The sequence below is a fragment of the Desmodus rotundus genome, chromosome 12 (genome assembly GCF_022682495.2).
Source record: "Desmodus rotundus isolate HL8 chromosome 12, HLdesRot8A.1, whole genome shotgun sequence".
Classification (NCBI taxonomy): Eukaryota; Metazoa; Chordata; class Mammalia; order Chiroptera; family Phyllostomidae; genus Desmodus; species Desmodus rotundus.
In genome coordinates this window covers 92,262,716-92,285,038 of record NC_071398.1, presented here as the reverse complement: position 1 = coordinate 92,285,038, position 22,323 = coordinate 92,262,716, and the positions used below count along the sequence as shown (strand labels likewise).

Below are 22,323 nucleotides of genomic sequence, written 5' to 3'. Positions count from 1 at the left end.
CATATAAAACATTGAATTCTTCAGTTAAGCAGATAGACTGTTTGTGATTTCATTAATAAAGGGAAGCTGTGATTACTAGTTCAGTTGTTTCTATCTGCTTGGACTGGCAGGAGATGAGCTGGGTGGGCTGTGTAGGTAGCGGTGTAAGCAAGCTGGTGGGGGTGGGTCCAGGCTTGACAAGTTGTCGGTCCTCTGCCCCAGCAGCGCAGTCTGTATATGATGATGAGTGTCTACTCTTCTGACAGTACCTGATTTTTATTTTTAGCAGACTTTGTTTACTTTTATATAAGTAAACTTGGAACAGCTTTGCGTACCCATTATTTTAAGTAATAAAGGCTGAAATCCACAAATTGTATTTTTATGTGTAGGTTTAAAACGGATTAGAAGTCACAAAATTTAAGAAATACCATAAATAGATATGATGAAACAATCATACTTTGAATTCTGTGTCCATCATAATTTCCGTAGCAACGTGTTCATATTAAACCTTGACTGTAAAGAAAAATCCACGCCTCCAGTGAGCCTTAACGTCGCTCCCTTCTTTACTCATCTAATCACAGTAGGTCTCGAGGCATTAGGTATCCCTTTACTTGTATTTACTTATTGATTTGAGAGAGAGAGAGAGAGAGAGAGAAACATTGATTTGTTCTCCCACTCATTTTTGCATTCATGGGTTGACTCCTGTCCGGATCAGACACGCAACCTTGGCATACTGGGGTGACACTCCAACCAACTGAGCTACCCAGCCTGGGCCTCCCCTTACTTTTATTTAGGTGATGAAAAAATCCCTGTCATGTATCTCTTGCTCACGAGACTGACTGTACTTGGACAAGATAAGCTCCGTGGCTTTGTTTTCCATCAGTAAAGCGGTACTGGTCCCACTTCACTTATCCCAGCAGTGAAGTTTTACCCCACGTACGGCTGAGTTCTTCAGCTGTCCAAGCTGGGTTAGTTTTTGCCCTTGCCTTACTGCTGGCTGTCACTTCTTACTGCTTTGTGTACTTGCTGTTAGGAGGCCATTTCCTCTTGTAATTTGCTCGTTCTGTCCTACTAGAATCTAGAAAACAAATACTAATTATTCATCTTACTAGGATTATAAGAAGATAAAAAAATTAAAACTGACTTTGAAGATCTAACAGATACTCTTAGAAATAAAAATGCGTAAGTTTGAGTGTTCTATGAAAAGCTCAAAGACATTATATGTTATTTCTTAATAGTTAACTATATATTCTGGGTAATTAATATCAGATTCCTTCCAGATAAGTGAAATATAGTATACAGTATTCTCAAAAATGTTGTATAAAAATTTTAAAATAAAAAATAAAAGTAAAACTAGGAGACTTTATTATATAAAGTGGACATTGCTCAAAAAAAAAGTTCCTATAATTTTTATTTTGTCCAATAAAATACTGCAGATGCAGTGTAGAAGGGAAATTATTATTGAAGATCTATTATAATTATAATTATATTGAAGATCTGATTGGAATGTAGAAATAGATCTTTTAGTTGCTAAATTGATAGCTTTGCTTTGTATTTATCTGTTTACATTTCTACTTTGTCTTAAGTTAGTGTATTTATTATGATTTAAATTGTTGTATACTGATCAATAGCCATGAACTACATGTATATATATATATGGCTTTGAGAGTTAGGTGGAAATTATATGCCATGGAAGTTTGCACATTAAGGTGCAGATAACACCCTGGCCAGGTGGCTCGGTTGATTAGAGTGCCATCCCAGTGCGCCACGGTTGTGGGTTCGGTCCCCAGTGAGGGCACATGCAGAAATCAACCAGTGGGTACATGGATGGGTGGAACAGCAGGTCGATGTTCCTCTCCGTCTCTCTCTTTGTCTAAAATCAATTTAAAAAAGTAACGCAGATGACAATATTTTAGACCTTTAACCACACGAGGACTTGAAGAACACTGAACAGGAAAACAGTATCTTCAGTGATAGTAGAAGACTGTATGATTTTCACACAGCCTTAGAGAGTCCTCTTCAATCTGAGGTCACTTTTTAAACATTTTTCTTAGCATTCCAAATTTCATGTCTCATTGTCTTCACTATACATTTTTGCCTCTTTCAGTGAGAAGAAAATTTCTCATTGGATTTAGAGTTCAAGAACTTGGGACTTTAGATCCTTATTGTCACCTCATGTTAGCACCACTTGCCTGGACAGACCGGTCCTAGGTCGGGTTTCAACCTGCATCCCAACTTTTGGGAAGAATAGAACTGCTGTCTTGATTTTTGCTTTTTCCCAGGTGATAAAAACAGTGAGAATAGGGAAAGATGTCTATGGAGAGGTCAGAATTCTGAGTCTCATTAATATACATGCTTCAGAACCTGTCTCTAAAAGCAGTGTAGAGAAAAGAGGAAAGTTTGGGGTTTAGGGCCCTTGGGTTCGAGTCCCAACTGTTCTACATACTAATTGAATGAACTTGGTAAAGTCAGTTAACTTTTGTAAACTTTAGTTTTCTTACCTTTTAAGTAGGGGCAATAGTGCCTATAACCAGCTTATTCTAATGAGTTTCCCAAATATGTGAACACAACTTTTCAATTCTATATACCACATAAATAATTATTGCTTATTTATTGTTTAAAATATATTATGTAATGATAATAATTATGAAAGATTTGTGCCCTCTGCTTTTTTGTAGAATGATTGATAGTTACTATACTCTTCAGACTGAAAAACTTGAGCTTTATCTTTTAAAAAGTTGTTTGGGGTTTTTTTTGTAGGAAGTTTTGTCTGTCCCGAATAATATTTTTAATCAGCAGGACAGAGGTGGCCTTTTATACAATGCCCTGCCTCAGCAGTATATACCTTGCTAAGTTTGTGTTCTAGGAATTATGTATCTACAGCTTACATAGCATTTCATCTTACATAACTGTTAATTAGCTATTCTTCATTAAAATGATCACAGAGGAGCACTTAACATCATTTTCATCTATTACTCATTTTGTCTTTGCAACCATGGAGTAAGGTGTTCAAGATAAACATTACCTTGATGGATATTTTCTTAATTAAAAAAAAGACAATTATATTTTACTTCACATGCTCTTTCATTATTGGTTCCTCTACTTATCATTCTCATATTTTTTAACCATTTTATTGCGGTATGATTGACATACACTTAATGCATACACCTTAATGAGTCTGAAAATTAAGTACGTATACACCTGTGAAACCATTAACATAATCCGTGCCATAAACATCTATCACTTCTAAAAGTTTCCTCCCAACCTCATTATTTTGGTGTGTGATAAGAACAGACATAATATCAACCCTCTTAAAAAAAAAAAAGATCAACCCTCTTGAGCAAATTTTTACATATACAACACATTATTTTCGACTGTGCTGTACAGTAGATTTCCAGGAATTACTCATCTAGTGTAACTGAAACTTTGCACCCCAAATGACTAATACCCCTCCATTTCCTCCTTCCCCCGTCCCCAGAAACCACCTTTCTACTCTGCTTCTATGAATTTGACTGTTTTGGGTTCCTCACAGAAGTGGTATCCTGAAGTATTTGTCCACATGTCTGGCTTGTTCCACTTAGCCGAATGTGGACTGATCGATAGTGCTGCAACATATTGTTGCAGAGGGCAGCAGTTCCTTTTGAAAGGCTGAATAGTATGTCATTGTGTGTGTGCGTGTGTGCTTAAGTTTAATCTGTTCATCTGTTTTGGCTGTTGTGAATATTACTGCGGTGAACATGAGTGTGCAGATATCTCTTCAAGATCCTAATTTCCTGTATGCAAAAGTAGAGTTTCTAGACCATGTGAAGTTCCCTTTTAAATTTTTGAGGAGCCTCCATACTCGTTTTCATAATGGCTGTACCGATTCATATTCCCACCAACAGTGTGCAAAGTTTTCTTTTCTCCAAATCCTCTTCACTTGCCTCACTCTCTTGTTTTGTTGGTGAGAGCCGTCCTAACAGGTGTGAGGTGACTTTGATCGTGTATCTGTGCTTTGTAGTTTGACGTAACCTCATGTTCCATCTCTGCTTTTGTTCCCTGTGTTTTTGGTGTCATATCCAAGAAATCATCGCCAAGGCCAGTATCAGGAAGCTCTTTCTCTTGTGTTTCTTCCGGGTTTTTATGGTTTGGGTTCTTAAGTTTTTAACCCATTTTGAGTTGATTTTTGTGTATAGTATATGATAAGGGTCCAGTTTCATTCTTTTACATGTGCGTATCCAGTTCTCCAAACACCGTTTATTGAGGAGACCATCCTTTGTCTGGAACCCTTGTCTAAGATCAGCTGGCTGTGTCTGTGTGGGTTTATTTCTGGACTCTCTTCTCTTCCATTGGTCTGTGTGTCTGTTCTTATGGTCATACCATCCTGTTTTAATTACTTTGGCTTTGTGATATATTTTGAAATCAGGAAATGTGATGCCTCCAGTTTTGTTGTTTTTATTCAAAATTGCTTTGGCTAGTTGGAGTCTTTGTGGCATCATATCAATTTCAGAATTATTTCTTATTTCTGTAAAAAAATGCCATTGGAATTTTTATGAGGATTACACTGAATCTATAGATTACTTTCGGTAGTATGGACATTTTAAGAATATTCTTCAATTAGCCCTGACTGGTTTGGCACAGTGGATTGAGTGCCAGCCTGCACACTGAAGGGTCACCAGTTTGATTCCCAGTCAGGGCACATGCCTGGGTTGTGGGCCAGGTTCCCAGAACAGGGCACATGAGAGGCAACCACACACTGATGTTACCCTCTCTTTCTCCCTCCCTTCCCCTCTCTCTAAAAATAAATAAATAAATAAAGTCTTTCTTTAAAAAAAAGAATATTCTTCAATTTATGAACATGGGATGTATTTCCATTTACTTCTGTCTACTTTAAATTTCCTTTATCAGTGTTTTATAGTTTCCATTATACAAGTCTTTCAGCCCCTTAGTTAAGTTTATTCCTGTTTTATTTTTTCTCATGCTACTGTAAATGGGATTGTTTTCTTAATTTTGTTTGTATTGATTTTGTTTTCTTAATTCATGAGTTATATAAATATTACATTCATCATTTATATCATCTTACTATATAGCACTCACAGCATTTTTATATATTATCTCATTTGATCTTTGCAAGCATGGAGTGAGATATTCAAGCTAAACATTATCTGTTGGATTTTTTTTAATGCATTTGTAAGTTTGGTGACCTAATTTAGAAGCTTCTAAAAGATGTAGCTTACTAGGCTAAACTAATAATTGTAAAACAGTGTACCTGTAGAGCTAAGGTTGATGTCATTTTGTTACATGTGAGGGTTTTTTGTTGTATGACCAAAAATAAGACTGTTTCTGGATCTCGGCAGTGCTGACTTTGTTCATCCAGTTCAGTTCAGCATTTCCCAAATGAAAGCTGTTCAGAAACACCAGGAAGGTCACCAGAAAGATCATTCATATTTGTAACAGTTGTAACTCCAGACAAGTGATAGATGTTAGTATTGGTTAGTATAGGTCATTCAAATGAGTAACTTAGCCTCTCCACCCTCTGGGCCCCTCTCTCTTAGATGTTAAAATCTGTGGCCAAGCCAAGAAGGATGGAGGGAAAAAGAAAAGAGCTATAATAGTTTTTAGTTAGTTTCCTAAAGGAATGGTTGAAGAAGAGATTTGATGAAATTGTGAGAAAATTATTTTTGAAACCTATTGTTTAACCACAAACCTAAAACGGATTTACTTGTCTATTAACAGAAATGATGAAATGTTTTTTTAATGTAGTTTTTATTTTTTTCAGTCGCAGGTGACATTTAATAGTTTATTAGTTCAGGTATACGACCTAGTGGTTAGATGTTTGTATGACTTACAAAGTGATGCCTCCTAAGTTCAGCGGCCACCTGATACCACACGTAGTTATCACAACATTATTGTCTGTATTTTCCTCGGCTGAACTTCACATCCCAGGACCTTGTGTTACTGCCAACATGTGCTTCTCAGTCCCTGCACCGTTTTCGCCCAGCCCCCAACCAATGTAATTTTTTAAAACGACTGATACTTGAAGTGGTCAGAAGCACCAGGAAACTCATGAATCAGTTCCGAGGTAGAAAACAGGGCTAAGGTTGAGCTTTGCATTAGAACACCTCCCAAGATAGCTCCATAATCCACAGGCCGCAAGTCCTTTTTCCCTCTTTGCAGCGTCTCGCCACACAAGTGTCAGTATGTGTCACTGTTGCAGCCAGTGTGTGTTTCCCGTCGTCACAGTTGTGTGTGCTTCTTCGATCCTCTGAACCTCACGACTCCCATGCGGTAATCAGGGTCAGATACTTCAAGGCTTTCTCGCAGAGCGATGTGCTCGGTGTGCTTTGTGCTGGACCCCTAGGTGCAGTCAAGGATCCTGAGGGAAATGGGACTTTGTCTCAGGGAGCTGCCATTGTAACGGGTGCTTCTGCTTCATTCTGTTTCTGGCTGACCTCCACCTTTTTTTCTCTTGGTGGAATTTGTATTTTCTGTCGGAAATAACTTCAAGTTGTGAAACAAATTGATAGTCTTTATTACTCCTGTTATTAGGTAACAGCATTCAGAAGTCAAAGCTTGGAAACCAGCCTCCATCACCCTTCAGCCAACGTAAGTTTGTTTAGTTTTTATTGAGTCTCTAAAACTGGTGAGCCATAATTGTTTTTCTTTTTTTTTTTTTGACAGCAAAATAACTTAATGCTATTTGAAGAATTGTATTTTAAGCACTTCAGTGGAGCAAGTATATATTTTACTAGCAGTGAAATTCTTTAAGGATAAACTATATGAAATGACATCTGTTTTTCCCCTTCCTTTTATTGTCCATGAGACCAAAGGTAAAAGTGAATAACTAAAGTTACTATTAACCGAGTGGACTTTGCTGAGTCAAAAAAATAAATAAATAAATATTAAAAAGTCCTCACAGAACATACATAATGGAATTCCCTTCGGTGTTAAAGTGCACAGTGCTGTATTTGAATTAGATTGGACCACTTACCTTCTTTATAGTATTGGGGGGAAGTTTAATTTTCTAAGCCTGTTTATTATCCTGAGTGAGTACTAAGAAAATAACATAACAGTGATCCTCAGACTTCTTGGTCTCAATAACACTTTCCAATAGTAAAATTAATCTTTAAAAAAAAATAATATGGGGTTATACCTATCTATATTTACCTAAAATTAAAATTGAAAAAAAATTTCTTATATATTACTTTATTTTTAAATAATTTAGTAAGAAGAGTGACAGATTGTTTTATGTTTTTTTCTAATCTCTTTAATGCCTGGCGTAATAAAGTGGAGCTAGATTCTCATGACTGCTTCTGCATTTAGTCTGTTACAATATATTGTTTTGATTGAACTATCTGCAGGAAATACAGCTTTATAAAGAAATGTAGAATTTTAATGGTTTCAGATAATTGTGGATATTCTTATTTTGATATTCTCCCATACTCAACAAGGGTTAGTTTCTCAATGTTATTAGAAATATGAAATCTGAAACCACATCATTGAACTTTTTGTGTTCTCTAAAATCCACTGGTCGTCCTTGTCCTTTGGATAGAATATCATGCACTGGTCATTTGGAAAATATTGATTCACTAAGTTATGTAGTTCTTCCGAATGTTGAGACATTTGTAATACAGTATTAAAAAGATTACATTTGTTAGTACCACCACCAAGCTCAAGACAAAAGTCTTTAAGAACTGGGAGCTTTCAAATTGATAGTGACAGATACAATATTTCTACAATCCTGATTTTCGCTGGAAACCTTGAATTTCATAATTGGCAACAACTATTGTTGGTTGTCAGGCTCACTTTATTTTCAAGAAAATGTCTATCTAATATGCAAGTCTGGCTAACCATCGTTTGTCACTTGTTTCAACTGAAAATCCCATGAAAAGGCACTAGTCCAGCTCACAGCTCAGACCCCCAGACCCCCATTGTGCTGTGCTCTGCACCAGAAGTGCTTTGTGTGTGCTTCCCCTTTCTTCACACAGAATATTAAGATTTGTACTCAAGGCTTGAGTTTTAATAAGAAACAATTTCAACTGCTTTATGAAGGGCATTCTTAAGTGAAACTGATGACCTTGAACGCATGGCCATGAAGAGTACAGAGGCCATGCCAGCACAGTTTGGTGCCCCTGCCCTGTGATTCGCCCAGAGGCACCACTTGTTTCTCCCACCGTGGTTTTTTTACTTTTCCCTCTAAGACCTTTTATCATTTTGGCATTGAAGAGACGTACGCATGTTTATACACGTAACTTAAAATCTGTAGGTATGCAATTTTCATAAAAACATAATAGTTTCTTTTTTCATTTTTTCATTTAAATAATTTTTTATTTTCCAATTACAGTTATACACAAAGTTCTATTAGTTTCAGGTGTAACCCTAAATTATTTAGTTAAGAGAGTAAATTATCAGCTCCCTTCTTTAAATTCCTCTTTTGTCTAATTATAAAGCTTACTATTGATTTTACAAGTCACTTGCCCTTGAATCTAAGAAAATTATATGGGTATCTGTCATCTCTTTTTGCCTGAGCAGACGTGGGCAGACAGCCCAAAAATGCGCCCGTCAAGACGAAGTGGTGGTGGTGGCTGGTACTCGTCCCTGTTCTTGCCTTCGGGGGGTGGCGGTACGCTACCACTCCTGAGGTGGAGACTGCTGCTGTTCAAGAGTTCCAGAACCAGATGAGACAGCTTATGGATAAGTACCAAGGCCAAGATGAGAAGCTGTGGAAAAGGAGCCTAACATTCCTGGAAAAGCATCTCAACAGCTCCCAGCCGCGGCCTCAGCCTGCCATCTTGCTGCTCACTGCCGCCCGCGATGCTGAAGCAGCACTCAAGTGTCTGAGTGAACAAATCGCTGATGCCTACTCGTCCTACCGGAGTGTCCCTGCCATCCGGATTGATGGGACAGGCAGAGCTGCTCAGGACAGCGACGCCGTGAAACTGGAGATGGACGAGGAACTGAGCAGTGGGTTCCAAAACGGCCACAATGCAGCGGTGGTGCACCGCTTCGAGTCCCTGCCCGCAGGCTCCACTCTGATCTTCTATAAGTATTGTGACCACGAAAATGCAGCCTTCAAAGACGTAGCCTTAGTCCTGACTGTCTTGTTGGAGGAGGAGACACTTAAAGCCAGTCTAAGCCTAAAGGAAATAGAAGAAAAAGTGAGGGATTTCCTGAAAGTCAAGTTCACCGACTCTAACACACCCAACTCCTACAAACATATGGACCTAGACAAACTGAGTGGGCTCTGGAGCCGTATTTCCCACTTAGTCCTGCCTGTACAACCTGAAAACGCCCTGAGAAGGGGCATCTGCTTGTAAGGGTAACAGAAGAGGAATCATGTCTCAAGTTCTGAGCGTTTGTTTCAGACTTTCTAACCAGAGACAGAATTCAGAGCTCTTTTTGAAAGAACTAGTTTCTTTTTAAAGGAAGTTAAGTTCTTAGGTAAACATGGAACATCTAAATCATTTATCCAATCTACTACCTGTCATTTGAAAGAAACATTTCCCTCTTTCCATTGAGATGTGTGTTACTGGTGTTTGAGAACTGTAAGTTACATGCAGTCCCTTAGAAGATTGATTTTCGTGCTAGGTTGAATCATTGCTATCATATGCCCAGTAAGAAGGCCTAGAGAATTCTTCCTACACGTCCTCCCAGTTTTTAATGGTAGACTTTATACAGTTCATTGAGTTACTGTAAGGCAGTTCCCTAAATGCAACTGGGGTTTTTCCCATTTTGTTTTCTTTTATGTCATTTAGGTGGGAGTTAGTTCCTTAGTTTCTGCTTACAGGAACAACAGGAATGAGAGGCCATCTGAGTGTGTGTTTGTGTTTTGGGGGGTTTTTTTTCCTTTGTTTCTGGAGGGTGGGGAGGAGGAGGCAAAGGAAAAGAGAATTTGTGGAATGGGGAAGGAAAGGGGGGAAATAAGATGAAATGTTAAAATAAGCCATGGAGACTTAGATTAGTCAAACACAGTTATCTAAACTCCACTCTCAGTGACTTCCGTTGGGATTTGTTTTTCACCTGTTCTTTTTTAACCTTCTAAGAAATGTTTGGGCCTCCCAAAGATGTTGAAGCATGTGTATCACAAGGTTAAGCGCACTCGTTCATTTGAGTAAGGGCAGGTCAACTCAGAGCAGTTTATTTTGGATATGTTTTGAAGCTTTGTTTTGAATTAAGATATGTAGTTTCTTGTGGGGGGGGGATATAATTTCAGGAATTGGTAAGCTGTTTGTTAACCAGCTTTCCTGGGCTACTGAAGGATTTAATCTTCTGTGTGTCCGCTTGTTGCCGTCTAAACCCTTCAGTGACACTCTTGGAACAAATACTGTATAAAGATTTTTCTATGCACTTGATACATTTTATTAAGAGTGCCTCAAGCCAAAAAAGAAATTGAACTTTACCATATATGAAGAATGTTAAAACTTACTATTTTACATTGCTGTACTATGTATGGAATTTGAGTTGTAACTTTGCATCTGTAACAGCTTTCTCATCTAGCAGATGCTTTGGTTTTCTTAGAATCTTACAATTCTAGAGTCACCTTGTTTTTTTAACTATCAACAAACCTTTTAAATGAAAATGTTGTTTTTAGAAATCTAGAGCCGGTCATTGGCTTCACCATTTACTTTCTGAGCATTTCGTGACTGTAGTAGAGTGTGGTCTAATTTCTTCCCACTAGGACCACCTATATTATTCATAAACTTACCCCCCGTACTATATATAATTTGTTCTTGTCACAGTCAGATCATCTGATTTCTAGAGGATTCTAAAATAAAGTTTTTGGAAAGATTTATTTTATACCTATATATTATATGGAGAAATAAATGTTTTTAATAAATGTTTCACTGACCAAAATAATTTCAATTAATTTTACTTACCTTGCAGGAAAAATAATTATAGCAGCTGATCTGTAAATGACTTCAAAAGCTATTTTAGTAATTTAAATAAATTTACTTTTCTTAGTTTGTACTTTCTGAATGTTTTATAAACTTAATGATTCATAAACTTTTAAAAATTAATTTGAGAGTTTTCTTTACACTTGGCTGGGAGAAACAAAGGCCACAGAATTGGATCCCTGTACAAGCACATTGGTTAGAAGTGTAATCACTGTGATTTTTTATTTTATCCAGGGATTTTGAATTGTCACTAAAATGGAATGAATTTAGGTATTCTCGATTTCACAAAAGAATCTGTAGCAGCGTTTCTGAAATTTTTAATTCTCACCTCCCTGAAGAGTCTTTTTCGATACATTTTTTCTAATCGTCTACCCCCATGAAATGTAACACCACATATATTCTGTGTATCTGTTTCGGAGTCACGTATATTTTTGTGCTTTCTACAGATGGAGAGGACTATTATTTTGCCCCCATTGAGAATGCATGCTCAAGAGCATCTGTGTTTTAGATCATTGCTGCCTAAAATATCCTATTTTCTGTTTATCATTCTTTTGCGAGAGAAAATATAATGTCATCAGCTTGAACATAAGGACTAAGTTCTCTAGAAATTATTCGCATTGTGACTTTGGGTGGCATTGTGACTTTGGGTGGCATTGTGACTTTGTGACTTTGGCCCAGGGAAACCCGCAGTACAGTACTGGTCATATGAATGTCTAGAAACTTAATTCAGTTCCCTTTTAATGACTTCCTTGCATGTAAAGAAGTTTTATAAACCTTCAATCCTCAAAACAAAGGTGGAAGTAACTTGCTTTTCATTCTGTGAGGAGAACTGTAGAGGGAGGGGTTTGCACAGATCATGCCTAAGCCAAGAACAAAACCCAGTTTCCCCGTGATCGTGCATCTTCAAAAAGTGGCCTTTCTGTTGGTGGTGTAAGGAAGCATTTCTCACTGAGTGCTTAAAGGTAATGGGCTCTTCTGCCATGTTGTCCTCATGAAGGTCATAAAGCAAAATCTTACGGTATGACAATTCTACTGGCATTAGCCACCTGGAATGAAGACACGAACCCTGAGTCTGGGAAACCAAAGTGAACAAGCTGCCATTGACTGGCAAGAGGAAGCTGTTGAGTTTGGTGTCTCTCTGGCCTAGATTCAGAAGAGTCCCGACATGCTCGTAGGCTCCTCTACACGATAGGAAAAATACAGCCTGTCACTTGAGCATGAAAAGGAGAAACCCCTCACAGTCTACAAATCGTACTCTTCCCTTTTGCACACACTTGGAACCTTCTGGAATGCTTCATTTCCTGCCCTCTGCCTTTCCCCAATCTCATGCTCTGCTAATTCTTGTTTCTTAAGGCCTTCCTTTTTTAGACAACTTCACTGAAACCTTCCCTATTTCCCCTCCCTCAATACAGGTCTAGCTGCCTTGTCTCCACTCATTCATCCGGCATCACCAGGGACAGCAGGTAGCTCACTCCCACGTCCTTACACCTGTTGAGAGCAGGAGTGTCACTGATACACGCACAGTGACGATCCCACTGAGTGCTCAAATATTTCTTGAATACAAATTGCACGCCCTACCTAGTGAGCTGGAATAGGTAGTATCTTTCACAGTATTTTACTTGCTGTTTTTCCTGTTACTCCTAAACCTTTTCCTAAAGCTTTTATGACTTTCATCCTGGAGTCAGAGTTGCTTCGCCTAATTTAAGACAAAGGGGATCAATCCGCGTGGTGCAAGGAAACTAGTCCTTTTCCAGCCAAACAAGCGAGGATCCTAAATGAGAGGTGCCCAAGGGGAAGGGGAAAGTTAAGAGAAAACTGGGAGGCTCTGAGTTTTCTCCACAGTGAGATTTGAAATTTGAGGTTTCTTAAAAGAGCTAGTGGGTTCCTTATATCTTCCCATTGTGTAGTTAAGATAAAGAGATGGTGTGGAGGGAAGATGAATAAGATATTTGAGAAGTGGAATTACAAGGTTTAGTAGTTAAATGTGGTGTTACAGAGAAACTATTAGAATACTTCACAGGGGACTCTTCAAAATGCTGTATTACTAAACATTTTTCTATTTCTCAAGTATCGTCTCTCCCAGACATACTGAGCACACAGTGGTAGACTAAATTCCTTTCTCTCTGAGTCTTTATGTTGACTTTCAGCAGTTTGAAGTAGAGAGAGGGACGCATTTAGTCAGGGATTGGTTGATTATAAATAAAAACCCTGTCAAACCAGCAAAAGAGAAAGGAATGGGGTGGGTATTGTAAGGCTATAGACCCCAAGACAGGAAAATACAGGAACTAGGAAGGCTGCTCTGGATGGAGACCTCAGCAGACATTCCTTCTCTCTCAGGGTTTGCCACACCTTAGCCACTTCCCCTTTGTGACTTTAACACACCATGGATGTGAATCTGATTGGATGATCCCTAAAAAAAATACATGATTGACTAGGTGACCCCTTTAACAGGGACCAGGGATGGGATGGCAGTTTGCTGAGATCAGACCACAGAATAAATAAGCAGAGATAGTTAAAGGACAACTGAATACATCTTGAAATATATAGAGACATATATAATGTGATGCTACTCTAGTTAATTCATTTTTTTACTCAATGAAAGGAAATTAAAGGTGATGGAAATAATATTAATGTTTTAAAATTTGGGTCCTGGTCATGGCTCTGTCTAGATAAATTTGTATTCTGATTTCTTCCCATTGCTTCTGTGTTTTCTATGCTGAAAAAGGGAAACAGTTATCCCAACTCCAGGTACTATTTTGCCTTGGCTGGTGTGGCTTAGTGGTTTGAATGTCAACCTGAGAACCAAAGGGTCACCGGTTCAATTCCCAGTCAGGGCACATGCCTGGGTTGTGGGCCAGGTCCCCAGTAGGGGGCACACGAGAGGCAACCACACATTGATGTTTCTCTCCCTCTCTCCCTTCCCCTCTCTAAATATAAAAACAAATTTTTTTAATAAATCTTAAACCCTCCAGGTATTATCTTGATATATAATGGTCACTATTTGTTGGAAAGATCCTCAAAAGAACACAGCTTTCTTCAGTTTTCAGTCTATCTTGGGCAAGTGAGGCGTGGTAGGCAATCATGTACCCCTGATTCAAACCTAATGTTTGAGGGTTTGCCACACTTAGCACCATTCTTAGGCTAACTCAAGAAGAGAATCTGGCCCGCGCTCTACTGCCCTCGAGAGAACTTTCACCCACAGTCAGCACGTGCACTTCTTGATGGGCAAAATGTTTAAATCTATTCTCAATCTCTCCTAGTTTACATGGACTTCCTCTTATTTTTTGTACGACGAAGATGAAAACGAGCTATATAAAGATCTTTATGTTTGAATATGCATTGAGTTGTCCTTCACCCTTCTCCATATTTTGTTGTTTACTGAGTACTTACTAAAGCTGTTCCAAGTACTTTACACGTATTAACTGACTGAATTCTCACAATAACCCAGTGAAGTGGTACTGTTACCCCAATTTAATAGGAGATTGCAGCACAGAAAGGTATAAAGTGACACTCAAGTATACCCATGTAGCAAGTGGTGAAACAGAGATGCCAACCCAGACAATCTGGCTTTAAAGTATCTATTCTGACCACTGTGTATATAACCTCGAGATCCCCATATATGGTATTTCCCCCCAATCTCTCCAGTCTCTACTTAGGCTGGAGTACATTTCTGACCTGTGGATTCTCATTTGTGGCTCTCTTTTAAACCCTCTTCTTTCCTCCTTGCTCAGCTTTGTGGAATCCAGCATTGCACACACCGAGGGTGTGAAGACGTTCGAGCAGAGTGAGACAGTCATCACACAGTCCTACCTGTTGACTCATGTTTGCTTCACACGCTGGCATCATGCTTTTGTAACTAAAGGCCGGCAGTATTGACTCACAGTGCATCTTTTTGCAAAATACCTACATGCAACCTGGGCGTTAGCTTTCCCTGCATACCACACAGCCTCTGTTTTTGCCCTCTCTCAACCTTGATGCAAAATGACACCTCTTTGAATTCCTGAGATAGAGCCCATTTGTATCAAAAGCATTGGCAATTTCACAGAGACAGAGGGGGGAGGGTGATAAGAGAACAGGCCCAAGGTAGAGATTCTTCCTGCCGGAGTCCCAGTCCCCACTCTGCACTTTCTCATTGAGTGACACTGCAAATTACTTAACTTCTCTCAGCCCCAGTTTCCTCATCTCTAAACGGGGGGAAATCATGGTAACTTCTCTCTTATAATGTTGTGAGGATTAAGTCAGGTAGTACATGCAAAGCACTTAGAAAGTGCCAAGCACATCAAAGGTATGATGTTAGGCATTTTTGTTCCCCTATATCCTTAGCAACAATTCTCCTTGCCCCTTCTGACTGACATCAACTGTGACTGGCTGCTATTTCCACCGTCCTAGGTGACCCATGTTATGCAGAATATGCCAGATTTCTCCCAAGTTACACCTCCACTACAAACCCCAACCCATCACGATGTTCATTAAACAAAGGGCTTCCAGGTACTAGAGTCCCTCCTCTCCAAACATCTGGGGGATTAAAAATGAGAAAGCCTTCTATCATTCATATATAGTTATTTTTCCTGTTCCTGCAGCTTATTCTTACTCAGCATCACTACCCTGCTTTTGCCCTTAAAGATCTCACTTTTATTCAAGCATCTGTAATTTGTTGATGTTCTTTTCCGAATGCTGCACAGACCCGCCTGTGTTGAACAATGAAGGTATGCTACGTAGATTCCCTTAGAGGAAGAATCTGTTGCACCTGCTGCTGGGAGTGCAGTCAGTGGACAGCCTCCTGTCAGTCACTTCAGGGACTGCCCCAGCTGCAGAGAGGCACTTTGCCCGAGGTCCTGCCCAGCGAGGGGGAGAGTGGGCACATGCAGTGTCTGATGGAGGGAATATAAAGGCTCAGCCGTCTCAGCCCAACACAGTGCAACTTGGGTGGGCCATCTGCACTCAAGCTTCCCATGGAGTTGGTGAGGCTATAGGACCTGTATTACAGCAAGACTCCTCCTCCCCCATCCTGCTTCCTTCCCTCCCACAGGTGACATGCTGCACACTATATTTTGTCTCACAGTCCACTTTTCAGAGACCCCAACCTGGGTCACACCAGGCTTTGTATAGTCTAAGCTAATGTTTATTGAGCATGTAATATGTGCCAAGCACCTCCATCATAGCCATCGTACACATAGTATCTCATTTAATTTTCATAATCCTTTGAAGTAGATACTATAGATGAGGAAACGAAGACACAAAGCTAAGCTGTTAGAACTGGTAGAGATAGGATTTGAACTCACTATCTGACTCCAGAGCCTACATTCTTAACCATCATGCTACATTCTATCCCATGATATCTACTTCTTAAGGAGCAAAAGTGATATTAAACTGTGTCTTATAAACCACAAACATATAATGGAATAAGGGAAATACTGTTAAGCCCATAGTATTTTGCTTGATGTTTCTGATGAAAGTCTATCTCTTATAGTCCATAATCTGTCCATTGTTCAGCAGATGAGTCAAGCTTTGTTTCAATGGTGTAATACTTGCCACTTGAAACATAACATCTTAGTGGGCAGATTCCAATGAAAGCTTTTCCTTTGGAAACAGTCCCAAGAATTAGATTTTCTGTTGTTAACTGGTAGATTCCAAAGACCAAGTTGACTCCTCTGAAATATCTTTACCAGCCTTGGATCAGAAGGTTGACAGACAGAGTGAAAGAAGTGCTTTCAGGTTCAGGAAATGCAGCCGACTTCCTCCCTCTGACTTCATCCCCAAGTTTTACTTGTTATTGAATCAGCAGCTTTGCTTTTTGAGTCATCCAGTTGTTCCTGAAGTAGCCCTTTGACCTTTGCCATTTTATCCGAGGGGATCAATATGTATCAGCTGGTTGGACTAGAGGTTAAGCTCAGATTTAGTCCTCAGGAAATAACCTTTTGCTCCCCTTATATCACGTTATCTTGTTTCTCTAGAAAAGGGACACAAACCTCAAAACTGACAGCAGTTGCAACATCCACCTTAAATCTTTCACCAAGTGCACAGGGAGGGATATAAAAATACATGTGCATGCTCAAAATTACCTTTTATATGAATTAAAATGTAAACAACTCAAACAAGAAGCCTAATATAACTCTCATAGCTATAATTACAAAGTTGTTTAAGTCCGTCTTTATTTGTTTCAAATAATCTTAAACATAAGCACATGAATGTAAACAACTATAAAAAAATAGAAAACGCATTGAAGCATGGCCTCATGGTTTCTTCAAAGCATCAACTCTCCTCAAAACAATGCAAACAGTGCGATGAAGTTAAAATACATAAAGAGTGTAAATAGACGTAACTACAGTGAAAAGCAAGTGGAACAGGCAAGAGTTGGGGGGGTAGGTGCTAGGATAATCAGCAAGGCTGGTAAAGTCCAACTTTCAGCCCGAATGAGGTCATGTCCAGATAATAAGTACTTGTGGCGCCTTTCAGCTGAGGTTCTCCAGGTGCTCTGCTGACAGTATCTAATAGCAACTGTGACTGCCCCCATTTCATGGGTGGAGAAAGAAAGAGCCTAAGAAACTGAATAGCTTGTTTAGGCAGGCACAATGAGTCGGTGATGGAACTAGAAAATTATTTCAGGAATCTAACCTACTTTTCTGTGCATAGCACCAGGTCAGCTTTCCACATACCAAAAGACATTTATTAGTGTAAATTGGTAGTGAATGTACTTTCAAAACTTATCTTTTGTAAACAATTTGATGAAAATACTTTTGGAGTAAGTCATGGTTGCTTGTTGTGGGAGAAATTTAAGAGATTTAAATATTTTATGTGTTTATCTTTAGGGGTGGTGAAGGGAGAAAGAGAGGGAGAGAAACATAGATTGGTTGCCTCTTACACGCCCCCAACTGGGGACTGGCCCGCAAACCAGGCATGTGTCCTAGCTGGGAATTGAACTGGTGACCCTTGGGTTTTCAGGCCGGCGCTCAATCCACTGAGCCACACCAGCCAGGGCAAGAGATGGTTTAAAAATAAATTCTTCCAGATTCAAAAAAGTACCCACATTAGGTTTAGGTTATTTAGTAGAACCCATTTTAGGCACCTAACACAGAACCACAGTGAAACTGTATCAGTTAATACCCAATGTCCTAAAGGTTGTGTGTGTATGTGTGATATCTTATTTGGGGGGGGGCCATGAACTAGCTCTCTAGGAATTATTCTATGCTTTCTATCTCCACTCAGCTCAGGATTGTCCCCGAAAATTCTGTAATCTTTATGGGAACATATTATGGGAGGCGGAGGTGGTTCGTGGTGCTTGTCTTCTCAAGAATGTTACTCTCTCCCTTTCGTCCTATAAATTTAGTTCAAGTTCCTATAAATGTTTTATAGTCTGTTTCGTGAACACAGACTTTTTGGTGCGAAGTCAATATCACTACTCCTGGTGAAAACACAAATAGAATTTCTTTACATACTACTGATATCAAATACTTCTGCTAAAAGGAAACTATAATCGCAGCACAAAGTTTTATATGAACTGCATGGACACTGGAACTACATTTCAAAATGAAGAATTAATAAATTTCTCTTTGATTTTGGCCTGAGCTCCGGATTACAGTGACTGACAAGAGGTCAGTTAATTTAGGGCAAAGCGCTACATAGAAACGTCGGCAGATGTGTATATCCGCACATGTATACAGGGTGGGGCAAAAGCAGGTTTACAGTTGTTCATATGGAAAATAATGTAATACTTAATAAGTAATAATACAAGAATAAACTCTGTTTCATGTACTCACAGTGGCAAACCTACTCTTGCTGCTCCCGGTACCTCCTTTGTGACCTGTGTGATCTGGTGGAAAGGTGACTAGAGACTTGGGGGAGAGAGAGGAGCCATGGACTCAGCAAACAGAATGACTTCTCGCTTAGACACTCAAACTTTTGAGTTTGTCCAAAGCGCAGAATCCCACCCTCCGGTGTTCTTTCTGAAGAGCCTCTGGTGGCCTCGAGCAGCCAGCAGTGTGGTGGAACAGGCACACGATGGGTTTCAGAAGACCAGGTTCCTGTTCTAGCTCTACCACTCTCTACCCTTGTGACCGAGACCAAGCCACTTCGCCTTCCTAAGCACCGGCTTCCTCACCTGTGAAAGAGGGTAATACAGCAGAAGTTTCAATGAGAATTAAAGCTGACAATGTGTGTGAATAGCTGAGATTATTCAAGAGTTATTTACATATATTTTATATGTTATGTATATTAATTGCATGAAGTGTATATGTATGAGTTATCACATCACTTTTATATGAAAATAGTTATCAGCATGTTAGAACAATATGTATGTTTGCCCAGTTTTTCACTTCATGCTTGCTAATATATATAATCACTTCCAATTCCCAAACCAGTTACATCTCCTCCATCACTCTTATGTCTGCCTGTCAGTTTTTCTGTCCGTCAGTCCCAGCTGCTTCTGCCCTCTTGTAATATTTTGTGGGCCTTCTGCTAATGCAGTGGGATTTGTAAGCAAATACTCACGTGTTCTCATTTCTTGTTTAACAGGTGGGGAGCATCCAATCTCGGGATTCCGGGAGTGTTTTAGTGGCTGATAAGCCTCACTAAAAACCTGTGGGTCTTCTTCCAGCCTGGGTAACCAGCTGCCTTTTTCTATTTTTGGAAGGGCCATAGAAACTCTCCTGCCAAGAGTTTAAAATTTTCCACCGCCTGTAAATAAGCTACTTCACCCCTTGCAAAATATAACCTCGTTCTGACTTATATTCTTCAGCTTTTTAAAAAAATTGCAGCTGTCTTGCTGTATTTTATTGCGTGTTTCTATTACTAGTCTATAAATCATCACTGAAACAAAGAGATGCTCTAAAGAAAAAAGCTCTTCTCTTTAAGAGTATTTTAAGAAAAAAAAGGGGGGGTTGCCTGTTTGTAGTAAAGGGATCACCGTGTCTATTAAGCTAAGCAATTTAAAAGGAATGTCAATAGGGAAAATACTAAGAAAAAGAAGGCACTCAACAGCAAAAGAAACTAATCTTTGAAGGCTCATGGGGGTTAAATATAGGAAGATGTAATTTTTAAAGCTTAAGAACATTTCAAAATCACACATTTAAGAAATATTTTTGCTCTTAGTGAGCACGACATTTAATTTGGGGAAAATGAGAAAGACTTAGTACTTGGATTTAAATATATTGATTGTCTCATTGACAAGGCTGGTGTAGGAAACCTAACTAGATAGAAAGCAAATCATAGCAACACAACGATCAAGTCAACCTCACCTTAATCCAGATCTGTTCCCTAACACCAGCGTTTACCCCTTTTCCGTGCTGTTATACACTTAGGTGTATACATGTGTCCACAGAATATGTATTGAGTTATTTTGGTTTTTATGTACATAAATGCCAGACTGTAGATATCATTTAAGCAAATTGTTTTTTTTACACTCAACAATGCTTTTATTAAGCAATGTTTGTAAGATACACCCATTGTTTCCAATGTCTCACACTGCTACAATAAATGAATCTGTGATTCTAAGCATCTCTATAAAAAAAAATGTCAGCCCTGATTGGTATGGCTCAGTTGGTTGGGTGTTGTCCTGCAAAATGAAAGGTCATTAGTTGGATTCCTGATCAGGGCACATGCCTGGGTTATGGGTTTGGTCCCTGGCTGGGAAATGTATGAGAGGCAACTGATCGATGTTTCTCTCCTTCCCTTTCTCCCTCCCTTCTCCCCTCTTTAAAAATAAATAAATAAAATCTTAAAAAAAACCTTAAAAAGTCAGCCTCAGGTTTGTGCTAAATCCTGTTTGCTTTTGACCTTACCAGAAGTAGAGGAAGGAAGAAACACACTAACCTCATTGCCTGGCTTTATTCTGAGAGCACTTCAGTACTCATTTTAAGGGAGGGATTAGCCATCAAAAGTGAGATGTAGATTTGAAGCAATTGCCAGATAATTCAGTCCCCAAAAAGCTACTTTGGACTGAGCAACTAGCTGTTTAAGAAATAGAATTTGTTCTGCCTTAGAGTTCCAGCTAGTTCTGGTCTATTTCATTGATGGAATGAATCCATCCATCCATCCATTTAATAAGTTTTTATTAACTGTTAGAGCTATATGCATGGCACTGTTAAACAGATTTATGTTTTATTTGTGATCTTGTAGAAGGGCATACATACTCTTTGTGAGGGCATGTTTGTTCTTTTCATGCCAACTTTATACTTTATAGAATATACTTCCTAAATTCTAGCTACCTTTACCAACAATACTATGAGCCAATAATTCAGAGTGGGAAGAAAGTGAAAGCCCTTCTGCCAATTTAATTGTTTGTCCTATAGTTCCATCAAATCTCCAAGTCATTTCCTGTACATCAGAAAAGGATATATACTCTAGAGCCAGAATCTGTGCTAACACTATGTCCATCCAGGATGAAAATTTCTTGTTCTAGACTCAGAGGGCAAATCGCTGTGAGTAGAGGGTTTGGAATCAGATGTGGGTTGGACCAGCAATGCTCTGCCCTAATATGAAAGTGTCAAGCCCTCATAAACCCTGAGGTATTTGATCACAAGCATTTCATTCTCAGCGCCTGGTTTGTACAAAATCAAAGTTAATTGTATTTATAGATTATTTGGAGTAGGCATTTAAAAATCTTTTTTAAAGTTAGAAAATAAATTTCCAGACCATCCCAAAATAAGTGTGTGCTTATTTGAGCTTGTTTCTTGATAAATTCATTTAGTGGCAATGTACAAGGAAAATCTCTAATCTCTTTCCTAGGAGTCTTATCTTGACCTTCCCAGACAGGAATACATCTTTTACCTAGCAATACGTCAGAAACAACCTGTTTTAATATTTACTCAACAATAGGTTGTAGGTAAGTGGAGTAAAGGGCTTTGTCTTAATTTTACTAGACTTCGTTTTATTAGCATTTCTTTTCTTCCAAGCTATGGTTTTTTGCAACAGACAGTTAACTATTCGCATTTAAGAGGAGCTACTGAGATTCCGAGCTACTGCTGAATTCAAATCCCAAGTTCCTCTTTTTCAAGGACGTAGACAAACACTGTTTGACTGTTTGCCTTATCAGTTGGTGTGTTTTACCTGTGACTATGGCTGAAACTTTAAGGTACATTCCATGTTCTGTATTTCTGACCAGCAATAGGCCCTCTCCCAGGTAATTCCTCTGAGCTCTTCTTAGGTGGTTTTTCTTACTGCCACTTGCACCATCGGGATACCCAAGTTTCCTGTTCACAGTACATATTTTACAAAAGTGCAGCATTTTGAATGTCCAATTAGCTCCTATTCAGAGATAGCTATAGGCTCTCCAAAGAGGGGGCAGCTACCGCCTCCAGCTTTTATCAATACGATCTACTCAACAAGCATTTATGGAGCATCTACAGTGTCATGTTACTGTGCTAGGCCCTGTTGCGGTATAGAGAAACACTTAAAAAATCCTCAAAGTACTTAAAAATGAGAAACGGTCCCTGGGGAAATAGCTACTGGATCTCAGAAGGTGGAGAAACGTGAT

At 39.0% G+C, this 22,323-nt stretch overlaps 1 protein-coding gene across 2 annotated transcripts in view; it reads left to right on the top strand.

The window, feature by feature from the left end:
• TOR1AIP1 (torsin 1A interacting protein 1) overlaps window positions 1-10,926 on the top strand; it is a 33,596-nt gene extending 22,670 nt beyond the window's left edge. For both annotated transcript variants that reach the window (XM_024552981.4, XM_024552972.4), the window contains 2 exons: window positions 6,508-6,564; window positions 8,491-10,926. In XM_024552981.4, the coding sequence (XP_024408749.2) occupies window positions 6,508-6,564; window positions 8,491-9,275 (842 nt within the window). In that variant the 3' untranslated portion in view covers window positions 9,276-10,926. The remainder of the gene's footprint in view (window positions 1-6,507; window positions 6,565-8,490) is intronic.
• Window positions 10,927-22,323: the final 11,397 nt, after the last annotated feature.